General features: G+C 42.5%; 3 protein-coding genes across 5 annotated transcripts; 1 reads left to right on the top strand and 2 right to left on the bottom strand.

The window, feature by feature from the left end:
- Positions 1-78: 78 nt before the first annotated feature.
- rab4a (RAB4a, member RAS oncogene family) lies at positions 79-5,953 on the top strand. Its single transcript, XM_071488107.1, has 8 exons — positions 79-226; positions 1,143-1,223; positions 1,494-1,608; positions 1,851-1,913; positions 2,047-2,201; positions 2,594-2,689; positions 3,267-3,412; positions 3,853-5,953. The coding sequence occupies exons 1-7, from the start codon at positions 211-213 to the stop codon at positions 3,380-3,382; spliced, it is 642 nt and encodes a 213-aa protein (XP_071344208.1). The 5' UTR covers positions 79-210; the 3' UTR covers positions 3,383-3,412; positions 3,853-5,953.
- A 226-nt stretch (positions 5,954-6,179) lies between these two features.
- ccsapb (centriole, cilia and spindle-associated protein b) lies at positions 6,180-11,524 on the bottom strand. 2 transcript variants are annotated; one of them, XM_071488106.1, is made up of 5 exons: positions 11,393-11,524; positions 10,085-10,489; positions 9,877-9,996; positions 8,994-9,214; positions 8,576-8,898 (listed from the first exon to the last, which is right to left on the bottom strand). In XM_071488106.1, the coding sequence occupies exons 2-5, from the start codon at positions 10,464-10,466 to the stop codon at positions 8,716-8,718; spliced, it is 906 nt and encodes a 301-aa protein (XP_071344207.1). In that variant the 5' UTR covers positions 10,467-10,489; positions 11,393-11,524; the 3' UTR covers positions 8,576-8,715. The 2 variants fall into 2 exon arrangements, with proteins under 2 accessions (XP_071344206.1, XP_071344207.1); XM_071488105.1 differs by lacking the exon at positions 11,393-11,524 and having other exon boundaries at positions 6,180-8,898; positions 10,085-10,908.
- A 1,255-nt stretch (positions 11,525-12,779) lies between these two features.
- Positions 12,780-17,207, bottom strand: acta1b (actin alpha 1, skeletal muscle b). Of its 2 annotated transcripts, none has more exons than XM_071488103.1 (7): positions 16,931-17,207; positions 15,895-16,031; positions 14,962-15,286; positions 14,406-14,567; positions 13,730-13,921; positions 13,440-13,621; positions 12,780-13,278 (listed from the first exon to the last, which is right to left on the bottom strand). In XM_071488103.1, the coding sequence occupies exons 2-7, from the start codon at positions 16,021-16,023 to the stop codon at positions 13,135-13,137; spliced, it is 1,134 nt and encodes a 377-aa protein (XP_071344204.1). In that variant the 5' UTR covers positions 16,024-16,031; positions 16,931-17,207; the 3' UTR covers positions 12,780-13,134. The 2 variants fall into 2 exon arrangements, with proteins under 2 accessions (XP_071344204.1, XP_071344205.1); XM_071488104.1 differs by having other exon boundaries at positions 16,867-16,993.
- Between the last annotated feature and the right edge of the window lie 1,325 nt (positions 17,208-18,532).

The following is an 18,532-nucleotide window of genomic DNA, read 5'->3' as shown; positions in this document are numbered from 1 at the left end:
GGCGGCAGTCCTGAGACATTACGGTGTTTGGCCCGTTAATCTGGCTTTTATTTTGAAATGGTAAAGCACGTACGGGAAGTCGGAGGGGAAAGCTGCTGGAATCCGCGGATATCATCAACAAGACTATTTTCCTTTACTTAGCTAGCTGTCAATCTGTCAACTACTACTTCTCCTTTCTCTCCCGTTTACTGTCAAACCGCCACACTGGCGATGTCGGAGTCTTACGGTAAGGAGAGTGTTTTGACAAGTGTTCACCATTACCATCTTCCTGTAGCCGTAGATGGGGATGAGGCAGGTGTGCCGAGAGAGGGTTTTTCTCACCGTAAACAGATAGCTGGCAGGCTAACCGAGCCGTTGGTGGAGGCTCCTGGCCTTAAAAATGTCATGTCAGCGTGAGCAAATCCACAGAGGCTGCACGGTTGAGTTTACTGTGGCTGTACAGAGAAAATGTATCGACTTTATAAGGTTACAAATCCCCACAGAGGTTAGCGGAATGAACAGGAATCTGGCACCTGGGGATGATGGAGCTGGGCTGTGCATCCTGTAAACTACCTATGCAGTAATAAGTAATGTATGTGATAGCTATTAAGATAACCACGGTTTGTGAGGGGTTGTTGTCTTAGCTTAACCTTTCATATTAGGACGATCATGATTTTGAACTGCAGCCGAGATACTACTGTACAATCCCAACACTGCCACCCATGTATGTCAGTGTTAAGTGTGTATATTTGTGGGTAAACTCACATTCCTCCATCCAACAGAATGAGCTATGTTTATATTACCACAGATGATCAGGATTATTAGTAAGGATACTCTGAATATGGTTATTAAAGATTCGTGGTGAAGATATGTATTGAGCAAAACATTTGAAAAAAAATTATAATGATGACTCTTTCTGCATGATCACAAACAGATCTGTGACATTTCTGTATTACAATTTCTTCATACATATCAGCTGGTATGTATATTCTCACCAGTCTAACTGTGGTAAGGAAATGTTGTCCAGCAATATCAGCCCAGCTCAGGTATTGGTGTGTTTCTAGTTATGACAGTCATGATTGCTGTGACAGTAGTAGACAAATCAGGCAAATCTAGTTGTGACTTTCTCTCACTCTCTCTGTATGTATGCCTTCCCTCCTCAGATTTCCTGTTTAAATTCCTGGTGATTGGGAATGCTGGAACAGGAAAATCCTGTCTTCTGCACCAGTTCATAGAGAAGAGATGTAAGTTAGAAACACACGGGAAAATGAGGGCAGTGTTTATGAGAAATCAACACATATTAATGTGAAAATTGGATTTGCTTTTTTTAGTGTAGTTCAGAGACAACTGTGAGTCTCTAGAGATGTGAAGTCCAGATTCATGTATTTATTGTCTTGTACAGTGCATTTTTTGCTGTAAAGGTTTATGGCAGAATATTGCTATGCATAGTTATTTACATTTAGTTATTTACTAATAATGGAAAGACTCCATGTTGTATTTATTTTGCCTTCTAGTTAAGGATGAATCTAACCACACAATTGGAGTGGAATTTGGCTCCAAGATCATCAGTGTGGTCAACAAAATGGTCAAACTGCAGATATGGGACACTGCAGGACAAGAAAGGTTCAGGTAAATGTTCAGATTCAATTTCCATTTAATAGATGTTTTTCACATCAGACCTTGTGACTTGACAAACAGAGGTATAACTAATTGCATTGCAGTAATTGTTGTAGGAGAGGCATTGCTGATTTCATGGTTTGAAATAGAGGGTGACTTCAAGTCTTTTGTGTTTGGTCCTTTTTGTGTTTCTTGTAAGTCACCACATACTATCTGTGTTGACTGTGCTGTGTCTGTCAATCTGTGCGTGTCAGGTCTGTGACTAGAAGTTACTACAGAGGAGCAGCAGGAGCCTTGCTGGTCTATGATATCACCAGGTAAAATAGCCAGACACCAAACATTTCAGATCACCTCTGTGTCACATGCCTCATTATTTCTTTTTAGTCAGCTCCCCTCTCCTCTCTAAAATGTAACCCGTTTCTCTTCTTTCCATCTCTGCCTGCACTGAAGTCGAGAGACATACAACGCTCTGACCACATGGTTGAGTGACGCCAGGATGCTGGCCAGTCAGAACATTGTCATCATCCTGTGTGGAAACAAGAAGGACCTGGACACTGACAGAGAGGTCACGTTCCTGGAGGCTTCACGCTTTGCTCAGGAGAATGGTAGGATCAACAGTTTGTGATAAAATGGGACTATTTGATTGGTTCCTTCTCCACACACCCTTAATTTGAACATGTTTACCTTGACATATTGATAGAGATAGGACATAAGTTCTTCTGGAAAGTCATTAGCACATCACCTTCCTGAAAGAAATGCAGCTCTCTTGTTTTCTGCCAAAAATAGTTTGGCTTAAAATAAAAAGGTTGTATTGTTAAGACTACAAAGCAGTGAAATACTGTATGCCCACTGGTATCTGCCACTGAACTCAGTTTTAAGGAATATGTGTGATGATCACAGTGATAGTTCTGCACATGATTTGTGTCCATTTGTGGTATATGTGGCATGAGGACTTATGTGATATGATGATACCACTGTGTGTGTGTCTGTGTGTCAGAGCTGATGTTCCTGGAAACCAGCGCTCTAACAGGGGAGAACGTTGAAGAGGCTTTTGTGCAGTGTGCCCGGAAAATCCTGAACAAGATAGAGTCAGGTAGGGTCTCTAATCCTCGCCCATAACTCTAACCCCTGACGCTAAATCCCACTTTTACTAACAGGATCAACAAGGCAGACTCCAGACTCCAGAACCCACACTGTAGCCACTCTCATGGATAATTTTTCAGACTTGAAGGAACAAATAATATCTCCTTTACAAATCATGCCTGACTGGAGCATTGTTCCAGGAGACCCTCAGCAAGATAAACAGAAATACTTTCATATGAGGGGAGTGGAAATCAGTTTAGACCAGATGAGTTCACAATTCTATGGTGTTACAAAGGGATGTAGCAGAGGGAAAACCTAGTGTACTTGTATTTTTTATATTTATTTTTTATTTATATCTACATTTTTTTTTTAAATTATTTTAGTTTCATGACATTTTTACCATGACATGACTGGCTTGCAATGTACTCTTTTGTAAACTACATTCTTCACTGTTTTGTAAAAAAACAAACTTTTTCTGAGAGTTGGTGATGATCCCAACATGAACCCCAACATGAGAGGGTTGAACCCCAACCCTCTCATGTTGGGGTTCTCTCTGTCTCCTCACTGATTTCATCCCTCATTTTCAGGGGAGCTGGATCCAGAAAGGATGGGCTCAGGTATCCAGTATGGCGATGCTGCACTACGACAGCTCCGTTCTCCTCGCCGTGCTCAGCCCCAGGGCACCCAGGAGTGTGGCTGCTAGTGGACGTGCCCTGTAACATACACAGACAAGGTGAAAGGACCAGAGTATGAGTGTGTTTGTACTGTGTGTGCAAGATGATGATATGAGTGTCAGGGATGACTTGACATTCTCCTTATTGCCCTCTTGTGATTTGCAAACCTCCGCAATCTAAATTCAGATTGAGAGTGGTGGGGTTTTGAGGGCATTTTTAGTTTCGTCAGGAACACTTTTACTTGCTAACTACTGACTTTTGCGCATGAAATAAACAGTGACAGTGCTACAACATTTGAAGAAAAGCTCAGTTTTTGTTGTCTGTTTGCTGCAGGGGTTATATTTACTTCTTCAAAAATCAACCAAGTATGTAATTTGCCCAGTGGTGCCTAAACTTTTTCAAACAACCGTAGCTAGGTGTAGGCAGTTGAAGGTGTGTTTTATTTACCAGTGTGTGTGTGTGCGTGTGCATATGCGTGTGTGCGTTGGCATGTGTTTAGTATGTTTCAGACAGGTTTGTGAAGACCAGAAGAAGAACAGCCGTGGGGGACCCAGGAAGTGCTGGGTCCAGGTTGTGGTGCTGGTGACTCCTCCCTGACTTTTGATCTTCGACCTTCGCACGGAACCTTGAGAACCCTCAGAACCTTGTTGTCATGGCTGCACCTGCAGAGAGACACACATCCCCCTCAGATCTCTGATGCATCTCCATGGTGACCAGAGATCACCCACCTCCAACAACCTGCTCCACTATTGGACCAAACCCTCCCCAGCCCTCCAATCAGGATGTGACCTGTAACTAATGTAACACTCTCTCTCCTACCTTTCCACTGATCGGCCCTCACACCTGCTCACCTCCCAGCTTACTACATTGCTGTCTTTCCACTACATCCCATCTTCACTACCTGAAATAATAGAAATCATTTTGAAAAAAAATTGTTTTTGAATTAAACAAATGAGATATGAAATGTAAATTGTTACCTTTAAAGGTGTTGGCAGGTGGATATTTAAATTTTAAGTGAACTAGACTAGCCTCTTCCTCTGCCCCATTTTCATACTTACCACACAGAGATGAAGCATCGATTTTCTCATCTAACTCTTGTCAAGAAAACACATGTCCCAAAATTGATGAATCTGTTCCTTTAACTACATAACTATTTAAAACCCTCCCTACTACATAACTTCTCTTTCCCCATCCACTTGCTCTGATTGCCTGTGAACTTCTTGCTCACTTGCTGTAAGCACACCATTAACAGTCTGCTGATGACTCAAACATTTGGCACTCCCTGTATGCCTGTTTCACTCCTTTCTTATCTACTTTCTCTCCCAGTAAAGTGCCCCCTTGCCAATGCAGCAGCCAAATCTCACTTCATCAGCTTACCTACTCTCATACCCTCCATCTCTCCCTTTCTTACATTTTTTTTTTTACGTCCTGTCATTCTAACTGTTACCATCCTACACACCTGCTTACCTGTCTGCCTGCCTGTCTCTTTATGCAGCTCTCTGCCTTTCTAAATCTCTCCTCCTGTCCCTCTGCAGCAAATCTTAGACACTGTATAGTGTTTCTGTATATAGAGATTGACGCATGTTTTCTCAAACAGAATATCAGAGTATTTCATTATGAAGAGATATTATATGTATATCAAAGTGGATATCATATCCAGCATTGGGTTCATGCACCACTGTATTATTACCATGTTAAGCTCCAATACACTGGCAAGCAGTATATGTGGGCAGTACTGTTTGCAGCGTTCATGTTTATTTGTAAATGGGACAAGTTGATGTGGATTACATTATGGACTAACCATTATGTGGAAAAATGCTGTTTTATCTTTGTTCAAGCTCATAGATTTATAAAAAAAAAAACAGACAGAGGCAACCTTAAATGTTCTGAACAGACATTTGGGTTTCTGTTCTAGTTCATATAAATCATTTGTACTGTGAAAGTTACGTCATCTTTTAATTCACAATGGCACATTCAACATTCACCATTAAATTACAGTGTAACACACTTCTTAGTCCAAAGGATCCCAGTTATGACCAATGACTGATCTATTACAGTAAATATTGCCTGTTTACATGAATATCTGACTGACTGCTGCCAGCTGTTAGTAAATACTAACTGAATGCATTTAGCAATGGTATGAAGTTACCTGATGTGTGCTTGAGTTTTTTATTTGTCTCCAAAGATACTTTGTCTCTTGTTTTAGACTTTGAAACAGTTCAGCAACATAAAGCTCTCAACAAAAACACTAACAATGACATTGTAATTTAGAGGTACGTTTTCCATAGGTGTATTCAAGCATTACAACAATGTATCATTTGATTAAAAAAAAAAATCTTTTTACATTTTTCCCCAAAAATGATGGATTAAACTTTTAAATTAAGTACACTTCAAACTGTAGAAATATTTCATATTAGAATAATCTCAAGTGTTTGATCAGATAGTGGTTTTGGCTGCTTCACACCAGGTTGCTGTCTTGTGTTTATGTCATCAAGTCCTTTGTTTATATTTATGTATGTCTGTTTTTCTCTTGTCATAATGAATATCATGGATTTTTAATTTATTGTGTATGATAAAAGCATATGTTTTTAAAGTAAAAATGACTGTGACTATGGCTTAGTTTTTGAAAGGACAAAATATATGAAGCAGTTGCAGATAAAATCAGTAGATTAACACACACAAATCCACAGGTATGCACAGTAAATGAATGATTTTGTGCCGGCCAACTGAGAAACTAGGACGTGCCAGAACAAGATAATTTTTACATCATTATTACATTGCTGATGTTAAATATTCTTTTAAGTGTTAAGAATAATGTGTGAAATGTTGTAGAGACAGGTGAAAAATTGATTTATTGAAAGCTTTGCAGCAGTTTATCAACAGTCTGAATCATTTTAATTATGTACATACAGTTTGTCAAAAGCCTAATATCCCATGTAAACAGAAAGATTATGCAGTTTTACAGTATTATATTGTTGTTACATCCTCCAAAACTCATGAATTAAATGTAGCTCTCTCTTTCCTTTTTCACTCAAACCAGACTCTAAAACGTCTGGTGTCTTACTGGTCATAATTCTTCTTCATTACCCTTAATTAAATATCCTACAGTGGAATGATCATTTGGGATGACACTATCCTGTTGAAAAGAATATTAAAAGGCTTGGTGGATCCCCCTTATACATTACTAAATAAACCTAGAAAAACGTGACAAGTATACTATCACCTCACCAAAACTAATTGCCTTTAAAGTATAAACACGACCTCAGCTATGAACTTTAGTCTCATTAACTAACTAATGAAGTAAAGTAGGAATTAACCATGTTGTTTCACTCCTGTTTTCTGTCACATCTAAAAAACACACTGGCTCAAATGCAGTTATATAAAATATAATAATATTGCACAAATATAATATATATATGCTTATCTATAACTTAAAAATACTGAAAAACTAAGTCTTTATAAAGCAAAGCAAATAATGTAATACTGAACTCAGAGCTGCAACAACAAAAGTAAACATTTTTAAACATTTTTAAAAACGTTAAAAGCCTGAATGTGAAGCACAGGCCTCCTGCTCTCTCATCTTGTTTAGTTCTGCACAATATTCAATTAGTAATATCAATAACTATAGTTGCATTGGGAAAAATAACTTAGTAAGTCGTTATGGCACAGAGCTCATTTTGTCACAATTACTGTACATCGTATCAGATTTCTCGTGGTCTCAACAGTCATGAAAAGATCAGATCTATCATACAAAGGATTAAAAATCAATTTTAGTCTTATTGTGTAAGTACAAATAACATGATCTGATGTTCAACACATTCACATAAACATACAAACAAATATACAGAGATTCAAAAGGTCAATGAATTACATGAAAACCTAAACAGCAAGGTATTCTCTACAAATATTATTCAAGAAAGGTGACTGATTATCAAAGTGCTGTCTGATTTGGTTGTGCTTTGGAGAGTACACTGCTTTAATCAGCAAGCAGTAAATTACCAATATGTACCCATGTATTTCCACTATATTTATAATATCAGCTCTAATTAGAGGTAAGTAACACTTTGGCTTTATCCATCTTTGTTTGATTCCACTTTTGGCTCTAAAGCATATTCACTAACACTTCATTACTGTGGGCTGAAGAGAACCTAAATTAGCTGTATTTTTTTTATGTGTTACATTTTTCAGGTCAAAAATAGTCACCCAATCAATAAATGTATAAAAGCAAGGTTGCAGTATCCGAAACACTGCGTACACTGTTCACAGTCATCCCGATGGCTTTAAAGGTCACAGATATCTATTTTCAGACTGTGTTAGCACCAGGTTGATTCACACATTAACACAAGTAAAGAACAAACAAATCTTGTCATGGATCTATTTTAAGTCAATAACACATAAACGTGTTAATGAGCTCATGAAGTAAAGCAACTGCCACATCACACAGCCGTGATGTTACAGAGAGTCTGTCTGTCAGTAGAGTGTGTGACTGATGTACAATCTGTCACTAAGTCAGAAAAGATCTACTAACATTACACAAACCGTTAAATCTACAAGAACCAGTTCACAACACCAAGTGATCTGAAAATGTAAAAACTGTCAAATATTTAAAACATATTTCTGTATGTCAACCAACTTAGTACTCTGCACAAATAAGAAAACGCTTATCAACATCGAAAGCTGCATAAGTTCGACTGATTAAGCCATCTTGCTGTGCTGAGCAGAATATTTTAGAATACAAACTATCTGCTTGCGTGTGTTTGGCTTTGTTCATAGGAGTATACAATGCAAGCCTATTGTACATTCCTGATGTTCATGGTCTCATTTTATCTCAGAAACATTTGAATAATATTAATCACTGAATCTATTCATGTGTGCTGTCATGTGCCATTACTGCTCCTGTGTGAGTCCACGATGGTTTGGTAACCATGTATAAAAATGTGGACATATTTTATACAGCATGTGTTTAAAGGGACTGCATCAAAGAATGGCTGTAAAATGTCTTTAAACTCTTCATTCACATCTTCATTCACATTTACTTGTTTTCAATAATTTAATTATTTCTTTCAAGAGTCTCTTCTACCATGTAAAATGTTTCTTGATGTGTATATTAAAATTGATGTATTTAAAACATGATAGTACGCTCCTGATCAAATAAGCCACAGTGTGAATGTCAATGTTCAAGGTTTTATCAGATTGCATCCTGAATGTCAGAGTGATGGGCATTCAGGAGCCTCAATGAGTATGTATGACTCAATCACCCCCATTAATTCTACCTCAGAGGCGATAGGCAATATGGCTTTACTTTCTTTTCTGTCTGGAATCACCCTTAAATATTTCTGCTGAGCGTGTGTATGTGTGTGTCCTATCGTGAGCGAGCAGAGAAGCAGCGCATGTACTCAGTGAGCCAGGGGTTGAACTCAGGTTGAGCCAGCTTCCTGGTCTTGTCCAGATCAGCAGACTTGGCTCTCCGGCGCTCGGTTCTCTGGGTCTGGATCTGACGCTCCACCTGGCGCCTGGTCTTAGCACGTAGAGCCGACTCATGGATCTACCAGGAAATTAAACGTGAACGTCAGTTCCTGTTGACAGTCACAGCACAGCTTGTCACACACAGTTTTACAGAACAACAAACACAAAGATTACCTCAGTAGTCGAAGCTACAGGGCCCACATTGTGTGTCTTTCTGCCTGCAATGTCTGCATCCTTCTCCCCTGAGCCATACAGAGCAAAAGGATGTCTGCTCTCCTTACTGTCCCGCCTGGGCTGCCGTGATGATGCAGGCCTGACCCTCTGGGAGCTCCAAGTTTGTTTTGAGTATTTGGAGGGTTTACTCCGATGTGGTTGTTGTCGTCCAGTGTCTCTCTCTACAAATGGAAAAGACAAACAGGCTAAGACATGCCAAAATACCAGGAATAGTTATCACTATATTTTAAAGGAGAAAAATAGCAGAAAATGTTTTTGTTTGCATGTTATGAACAATGAATTTTTACTGAGACATGACATTTTTGTTACCTCAATATAACGTGTGTGCAGTTTGGTCAAACTTAGACTCTCATTTAAGGCACATGTCATGAATGTTGTCTTATTTATTACTATTACTACTACTATAATACTATAGTAGTAATACTACTACTATAATAATACTATTACTATAATAACAAACTATTTTCTGTTGCAATTCACAGTGTCACTATCATGTTGTTTTAAATAATTCCTGTTGGTTTTATCAGTTAATGTGTACCTGTGTATTTTCACAAAAACACATGGACACATTTTAACTTTACATTAGTTGCATCTTAATAAAGATATTTCCATATGGTGCAATATTCTTTTGATCACTGGATGAGCAAAATTATCTTTTTGCTTTTCCTCTCCAAAAGGGGGAGCACAAGCTCTACCCTCTGTGTTATCACCTTATTGTCTATTACAGATTCAAAAATGTAATTCTCCCTTTATTTTGATATTCTTACCACCCAGTTTTCTGAGCTGACATACATCTCTGATAGACACTCCTACTCCCAATTACCTTGGTCTCCCTCCCTGTGGGAGACTGATAGTTGTTTGCTGGCTTTGCTGCTTGCTCCCTGCTCCTCCCTCTCCTCCTCTGGTACCCTTGTTTCTCTGGCACCATCCTGCTGTGAGCCGCCTGAGGAGTGAGTGACATATTGTAGAACAGCATATATATATACATCCCAATATGCTGCAGAATATATATATATATATCTCAGGGTTACCTGCAGACTGTCCAGCAGATACATTCTCCTCCTGCTCCTCCTCCTCATCCTCTTGAAGATGAAGCCTGGGTATGGGCCCTGAGGCTCTGGTGTGCTGCTCCTGCTGTCTGTCCGCCCTCCGCCCCTCGCACTCCTCCAGCTCAGCCTCCGCCCCGGTCCCTGGGGGCTCAGCCCGTACCTGTATCTTAGCGGTAGGGGGACTTCTTCCTCCTGAATCTGAATCGCTGTCGGATCCGCTCCAGAACCAGGGGTTGTGTGTGTGCTCCAGCAGCCTGCGGGTCAGCCTGTACTTCAGCATCTCCTCATAGCACTTCGTGTATGTCTCCCATTTGGGGTCTTTGAATTTCTTCATGTACTCCGAGCGGATTTTCTTGGTCACCATCTTCTCCCCTGGGAAACTTTGAACTACAATGCAACAAAGGAGCGCAAAGCTTTAAAAAACAAACTCTACCAAAAGCTAGCGTTGGTACACACACATAACAGGACTGTGGTGTGAGGACATCCACTGCACAGCTTGACAGGCGGAGTCAGGGCTCCGGCCGCTGAAGTACGCAGCTCTTTCAGGTTTGGTATCATCGCCAGACATTTAAACCATAATGTGGAAGCACTTAAAACCAATGGCAGAGCAGCTGCCGTGTAAAGAACCGCCTACTTCCTCCTCTACCCGGGGTTAGAACACATCCATGCTGGGAACTGGGAATAAAGAAAAAAGACTAATTTTGGGGGTTAAATCTGTAAATTTAATCAGCGTTTTACGATTTAAAAATAGCATCGAGCGTAAATTTGATCGACCGTTAGAGCGCTAACCGCAGAGACTTCCCGAACGTGGTGACGTAGCTGCCCTCTCCTGCTGTGATTGGCTCCAGAGGTTCTAACGACTGTTGAACGCTCCAGGTTAAAGGTCGGCCCCGGTCACCGCACGAAAACCCCGCAGGCTGTCCGACCTGCCCGCCTGTAAACCAGTCCCAACCCCGGACACCGTCGCACCGCAACGACTCAGAATAATCTTATATTAAATCATCATTTTTGAACTGTATCATACATAAACTGTTGCATATTTGTGAATCTACTGCCCGCTGCTCCGGAGTACCTGCTCATGACAAATGTGTTATTTATAGGTGCGTGTTAATCATATGGTGATGTGGAGCACCGATAATCCCCCGTCTGCCAGCGCTCTCACATAAATAGCTCAGTCAACGAAAAACCCAGCTGACAATCCATCGATAAGAGTGCGGGGCTTGACGGCAAAAAAAAAAAAAAAAATCAGGGCTGCAAGCGTGTGAATGTGCGCACGGCGCTTATACTTACACTGGAGTTGGATTTCGCGGAAGCAGGGCGGAGCAGATGGCGCTCACGCCGCCGCTGTGGTCACACAGGCTGCGTCTCTCCGCGGAGCTCCGCCCGCTGGAAGACGTTTTTAAAAAGCCACACACACCCCGCAACAGGTGGCCGGGAGGCCGGGAATGCGGTCAGAGCGCTGGGGCCATGTGTCTGATAATGATTTCTGTCAGCTGATATAAGAACTTATAAAGACAGTTCGTTTTATTGTATTTTGACAGTATGCACAGATTCAACACATATTATAGATTAGTTTACTATTTATATAGATCATATCATACATTTGTATCCTTCTTTTTGCACTTTCTATTTACATATGCATATTCACAGTATATTATTATTTATGGTATTTATATCTTGACATTCTGTATTTTTATTTCTATTCTGTCTACCTCAGTATTCCATTCTATTGTATTTTTGTATTCTAATACACCGGACTGCTGTAACAACCTAATTTCCCTTCGGGGATGAATAAAGTCATCTATCTATCTATCTATTTGGGTAACTTGTTGCTTAGTGTTGTAATTGGCCACTGATGGCCCCAAAAGCTGTAGTCCGTTGAACATGTATGCAGCTTTAGGCCCCCCCTGTACCTGCAGCCTGTTGTAGAGGGTCATCGCAGGGTAAATAACAGATCAGTGAGATGATGTAAATGAACACGGAGCATGTGCACACTCCTTTGTGCTTTTAGACCGGACCCTTAACCCCCACCCAGATAACACACCCGGTGAGCTTCTATGCATATAAGGCAGGGTTGGGGAGATGCCCCACTGTACACGAGGTATGGTTTTGTCTAAAGATGGTCTGGGGGACGGGGCCGGCAGCTCAGCTGGAGTCAGAGCCGGGTGTCGGGTGTCCCGTGCTTCTGATCCGCTCGGTCTAAAGCGGAGCTGCTGCTGCTGTCAAGGCACATTCCTGGCAAGTCAAACTCCCGCTGCCTGAAGGCGTTGCCTTTCATTACCGCTGTCACTTAACAGCCCCCAACCAGCAGGTGCTGATGGGACAGTGAGAGACCCCCTCTCCCGCTCTCCCCCTCCCACCTATTCAACCAGGATTCAGGAGGTCGAGCCAACACACCTGTCGACCTCTATGAACTTCCCCTTGCAACCGATTGGTTCATGTAGCTGTGGTGTTGTCCTATAGTAGATGTGCTTATTGCTTAGACAGTTAAGCTTTTTCCTGGTCTTAGGCCCATTATTAGACTATTATGCTTTTTTTTTTCCAGTTAATTTTCTGTCCCCAGTTCTTGCTGTTTTTCCTAAATATTGAACCTTAAAATGATTTTCATCCAAGCTTTTGTTTTTCTTCTTCTCCAACTACCCTTCCTCTAATAGAAAAACAAGGCCAGGGTCAAAAATACCAAATAATGGACTTTAATAAATTATCAATATGTATATACACTTACATTCACATGTGTTGGGCAACATGTTGTTGTTATTTTTTTTTTATTAAAGTTTTTTGGTGGATGCATGGTTCAGTGGTGGTTTTTCACAGCCTTTCTCCGTTTAACACAGACAACAGACAGCCACAAAATATGCACATTTTAAGAGGATAAAAAATGCATATGAATGTCAACAGCGCAGACAGACAGTCCATTGACAGCAGAGTGTTGCTGTGCCGCAGAGGTTGATCCCCCTCCTCGATTGATCCCCATATAGCTGGTGGTGAAAGTGATGGAGATGATGGAGAAGCTGGAGAAGAAGATGGAGGATTTAGAAGCACTTCCTGTGGACAATGCTGGGGCCAGCCTCATCGTACTCCTGCTTGGAGATCCACATCTGCTGGAAGGTGGACAGGGAAGCCAGGATGGAGCCACCGATCCAGACGGAGTACTTCCTCTCGGGAGGAGCAATGATCTGGAGAAAGAGGAAGAGGGGGAAGAACAGAGTGAATTGGTTAAGTGCCTCTGTGTAATACTTTGAATAATAATCAATGTGCGTAATTTTAAATTTATGCGATTTTTAAAAAAATGTATTTTTAAGGTTATGGTTCTAATATCTGAGTAAGCTTTAAGTACCTTGATCTTCATGGTGCTGGGGGCCAGAGCAGTGATCTCCTTCTGCATACGGTCAGCAATACCAGGGTACATGGTGGTACCACCGGAGAGCACATTGTTGGCGTACAGATCCTTACGGATGTCAATGTCGCACTTCATGATGCTGTTGTAGGCGGTCTCATGGATGCCAGCAGACTCCATACCTGGTCAGGTGAGAGGGACAAGTGTTGAGAGAGCGGCCGGTATTGGCACAAGACTCCACATTTCTAATGTTGGTAATTTTAAGAGAAATAAAGGGTTATCTGAAGTACCGATGAAGGAAGGCTGGAAGAGGGTCTCGGGGCAACGGAACCTCTCGTTACCGATGGTGATGACCTGACCGTCGGGAAGCTCGTAGCTCTTCTCCAGGGAGGAGGAGGAGGCGGCGGTGGCCATCTCGTTCTCGAAGTCCAGAGCCACATAGCACAGCTTCTCCTTGATGTCACGCACGATCTCACGCTCGGCTGTGGGGAGACAAGTTGATGAGTTATTATCCAGAGTGGCAAACAGCGAGGCCACGGCCGCCGTGTGCGTAATGATAAACTGAACTGGTGGGCGGAACTACGAAAGTTTCTGTGAAGATACAGAAACGACTGAAGCTGGAAAATGACCCGATTGTTTTTCTTAAACATGTAATTACATCCAGTTTTCACTGTTTGTTAAAAATTGCCAGCCACAGTGCGCACACAGGCAGTTATAGGCCACATGAGTTGTGTCCATTATTATATCGATTTACACAATTTTGTCTCTGTGCACGGCTGCCTTGAGGTCTACATGGTAGGACTATATGAATGCCAGTTAAATTTGGACTATCATAACAAAATCGCTGGCAAAAGAAAATCTAAAGTTTTGAGAATTATTCACTTTGCCAAATAATGTGCGCCTAAGTGGTCTGAGCAAATGTGTCGTTTCTTCTCTCCTGTTTTTGTTGTAAGCTGAGTTCCTCACCGGTGGTCACGAAGGAGTAGCCACGCTCAGTCAGGATCTTCATCAGGTAGTCGGTCAGATCGCGACCAGCCAGGTCCAGACGCATGATGGCGTGGGGCAGGGCGTAACCCTCATAGACTGGGACGTTGTGGGTCACACCATCACCAGCATCCAGCACAATACCTGAAAAGAGGCAAAGAGAGAGTTGAATTAAGTTCGACAGGCGCCAATGAGTCCTCAAAGATTAATGTGTGAGTAAAACTGTGGCTAAAGTAGATGTTTGAAGATGAATTTACAAATACACACAGATGTATGTAACACAAGGGCCATAAAGTAGCATTAAATGGTCCCAGAATGGCCAGTCAACTGTGCGTAAAGGTTGTGCGTAAAATTGGCTTTAGTGGGGAAAATGCCCCATCAGTAGCCGAGTTAATTGTATGTGTTGCAATTGTTATATCATTCTATCAATTATATTTGTCAATTACATGTTATTCTTTATTAAAGGAGTCTATGTGTTATGTCTGTTCAGGAAGCTGCTGTGTCATGAGTGGCTGCTGTTTGTTGTTGTCAGTCTTACCGGTGGTACGGCCGGAAGCGTACAGGGACAGCACAGCCTGGATGGCCACATACATGGCGGGGACGTTGAAGGTCTCAAACATGATCTGGGTCATCTTCTCCCTGTTGGCCTTGGGGTTCAGGGGGGCCTCAGTGAGCAGGGTGGGGTGCTCCTCGGGGGCCACTCTCAGCTCGTTGTAGAAGGTGTGGTGCCAGATCTTCTCCATGTCGTCCCAGTTGGTGATGATACCGTGCTCAATGGGGTACTTCAGAGTCAGGATACCTCTCTTGCTCTGGGCCTCGTCGCCGACGTAGGAGTCCTTCTGACCCATACCGACCATGACACCCTGAAGGGGGAAGAGAGGACAAGATAATGGAAAGGTTAGCCGGGGACGTCAAATAATCCATAGAGAAGTATGACCTTCTTCTGGCCAGATTAAAGTCTTTGGACAGGCATGGGGACCATTGCGTAAATGTGCCAAATAACAGCGCGGGCCACAGAGACTGACAGAGAGCAATTGTGTGACTGTCAGTTCGTCAGTGACTAATTTAGACTCAAAGAGGCAAAGGCCACATTGCTGGAGGTAAAGGGAGCCAAAATTACATGACTCAGGATTTATTATTCCACGCTATTGTCACCTGTTGCACAAAACTACATTCTAAAACAATAAAATCGGAGTTAAATATTTTAATCACTCCAGCAGGATACCTCTGCCAAAATAGTGTACACCTGCCTGTATGAAGACTCAATTTACTGTTTTAACATTAGACCAAACGGATTTGTAGCCAATTTCTCAAATTTGGACACGGCATTGACTGAGGTGTGATAATTAGAATAATTGTCAAATTGGGTTTTTTTTTTTGTTTGTTTGTTTGTTTTTTTTTTGTTGTTGTTTTTTGTTCTCAAATTAGTCCTTCCTCCTGTCCCTATCAGAGCCTTTTCTTCGTTGTTTACCTGGTGACGGGGGCGGCCGACGATGGAGGGGAAGACGGCCCTGGGGGCATCGTCTCCGGCGAAGCCAGCCTTCACCAGACCGGAGCCGTTGTCGCACACAAGGGCGGTAGTCTCATCGTCGTCACACATGTTGGCTTCTGTAAGAGGAGAGGAGGAAATCCATTAAATCAAACCCACAGGGCGATGTGAAAGAAATTAAAACTGGGTTTCTTGTGAGCTCACAGCAGGTGTCTGAATTGTAACAGACTAAAAAGACTAAAAATAATTGCAACATCCACTGCAGCATGAACATGATCAGGCCAGTGGCTTGCGCTAAATGTATCCATGGCACACTGACAGCAGCCATTAGGACACACAAGCCTGGATAAACATTTAAAATAACACTAAAGGTGCACGGTATGTTACTTCAGTTTTCCTTCAGATATCAGAAATTGGTCTTGAATAAAAAAAAAACAGTCTTTTATATTATTCTAATGTGTAAACCTCTGCACATTTTTAGGCAAAATCCAGATCTAAGGTGTGCTAAAATCCAACCAGCCTAAATCTACAAGCATTCTCCTCGTCCCGTTATCACCTTTCTCAGGTAAACTATTCTGGCTTTTTAATTGGTCTGAGGGCGCTTTGCAGCTTCAGCATCTTTCCAGGATTCAGTGTTACACCTATGAAGATGTTGAATCAGATCAGTCCATCGGCTGTATCTTCTTTATCTGTCTATCTATCTATCCACTAGATCTGATAGTTCAGATAAAGAGCTCCTGTCCAGCTTTGTATTTCTTTGCCACCTGTCAGTCTACTGGCTTCTCTCGGTCCTCAGCCTTCCCCATCTCCCTCAAACCTCTCCTACAGTCTGGCCTGCCTTCCAGTGGAGGTGCCCATGTTGCCTCCGGTAGTATCTGGTCCTAGAGGGCCTGTCTCCGGCGGGCCTGTCTAACTTTTGCTCCAGTAGATGCTGCAGAGGTGTTCTGGTTATACCCTAGTCTGCTGTCCCGGTCTGGGTGAGTGGCTTCAGGAGTGGCAGGTCCTTGCAGGGTCTTACCTTAGGTGAGTGTCTGCGGCTCGGAGAGAATGACCCAACCAGTGCTGCTGCTGAACCAGCTACGGTCCTCTGTCCAGCTCGTCCCCCTTATATACCCAACCTCCACCATTCACAAACCTCGGCACTGGCCCCCATCCCGGCCCTCTGCCATATTAGGATGCTGACAGGCCGAGGAGTGGGTGGGGGGGTGGGGGGGGCGCGCCTGGCGGAGGGAGGGCCGGAGCTCCATCAGCTCCATCAGGTTTCGGGAGGGGATCAGAAATGACGCTGCGCGCCCCCGACGGGGAGAGAGCGCGCGCCATATATGGAACTGTCGCGTTGACCTCCCGTCGAGCCTCGCGGTCCCACCTCGAGGGCCGTATAAGGAGCCCGCGGGCCACTGGGGGGAGAGGGGGGGGGGGTTCTAGGGGGGGACGCCAGTTGCTACCAAGCAGGGTTATAGATTTGCTGCAAGTAGGCCTCATCCAGCCTTAAAATGGGAAAATGCTGCCCTCATCTGAACAGATTTAGGCCTCTGTGAGAGCCAGGACCCCCGGCCACTGACTGACAGCCCCGCTGGTGCTGCAGCAGCGAAGAGCCAATTAAGAGTTCGATTCTCATTATAGTGATTCAGACCGGATCACTCAGGACCACTGAGGAGGATCCCTCTGTGTGGAGACACTTACATATGAGCGCTTCATTATTCCAGACATAACATTTCAGCAATAACATTTGAAGTAGAGTGTTTGTAGTTAATTGCATTAAAAATTGTGGCCTGATTGAACCCCCCCCCCCCCCCCAAGCTGAACCCACATGGAGTCATGATTTTAAAAAACAACTCACATTTTTGTGAGTGTGAGTGTATTGGTCCCCACACCCCCCCACATGTTGTGATAAAAATCACTACCATTATTGGTGAGTGTGCACAGAAGATCTTTTTCTATAACATTTAGAGATTGCAAAGTGGAATAACGGTTTCAGTTATGTTGCACTTGCACAACCAATAGATTTTTCCCTTTCTTTCTTTCTTTCTTTCTATTTTTTTAATGCATACACATTTACAAATAGTTCAATTAAAAATCTGCCACTGTGCAGACCACATGGTCTGACATTCACACAGAACTGTCTGAGCCGTATTGAATAAATAAGGAGAGAACCACAGAAACAGCTGAAACCTTATCTGTAGGGTCTACTCTGTCTGTCACAGGAGCAGTTGGATTAATTATAACTCTAATGGAGGAGGGGGGCTGCTGCATGTGTGCATGTGTACATGAGTGTGCATGTGGGAGTGACAAATGGAGAAAGAAGTACAGTGTGTGTACATGCATGGAAACTGTCTCCTCTGCATTTGGTTACAAAGACTTAGATGGTCTTCCACAAAGACAAATTACGCAAGTAATAAAACACAGCTGAATATAATAGTTGACAGAAACCCTGACTGTACCACATTGCATTCTCATATCATTACCTAAAGCTGGATTCACATGGGAGCAGGGAAATGTTCATGTACATGTAACCTTTCATGACCTGGATTCTCCTTACAGCAGCTATAGAAAGTGTCACTATGGATTTCAAATGGTTGGACGTGACATATTCACTGCCTTTGTAAACAGATTCATGTAA

The sequence above is a fragment of the Trachinotus anak genome, unplaced genomic scaffold, assembly GCF_046630095.1.
Source record: "Trachinotus anak isolate AG129_WGS33_773 ecotype Australia unplaced genomic scaffold, CSIRO_AGI_Tana_v1 ptg000011l, whole genome shotgun sequence".
Lineage (NCBI taxonomy): Eukaryota > Metazoa > Chordata > Actinopteri > Carangiformes > Carangidae > Trachinotus > Trachinotus anak.
Note: the sequence above shows the minus strand (reverse complement) of the source record. Positions and strands in the feature narration are given on the sequence as shown.

Coding starts and splice junctions, on each gene's coding strand:
- acta1b (XM_071488103.1), bottom strand. CDS start 16,023: ATGTGTGACGACGATGAGACTACCGCCCTTGTGTGCGACAACGGCTCC. Junction 14,568..14,961: donor CGCTTCCGGCCGTACCACCG/GTAAGACTGACA, acceptor GCCTCTTTTCAG/GTATTGTGCTGGATGCTGGT. Junction 13,279..13,439: donor CCAGCACCATGAAGATCAAG/GTACTTAAAGCT, acceptor CTCTTTCTCCAG/ATCATTGCTCCTCCCGAGAG.
- rab4a (XM_071488107.1), top strand. Junction 1,914..2,046: donor CTGGTCTATGATATCACCAG/GTAAAATAGCCA, acceptor CCTGCACTGAAG/TCGAGAGACATACAACGCTC. Junction 2,690..3,266: donor CCTGAACAAGATAGAGTCAG/GTAGGGTCTCTA, acceptor CCTCATTTTCAG/GGGAGCTGGATCCAGAAAGG.
- ccsapb (XM_071488106.1), bottom strand. CDS start 10,466: ATGGTGACCAAGAAAATCCGCTCGGAGTACATGAAGAAATTCAAAGAC. Junction 9,997..10,084: donor ATCTGCTGGACAGTCTGCAG/GTAACCCTGAGA, acceptor CTCACTCCTCAG/GCGGCTCACAGCAGGATGGT. Junction 9,215..9,876: donor CCACAGGGAGGGAGACCAAG/GTAATTGGGAGT, acceptor TTCCATTTGTAG/AGAGAGACACTGGACGACAA.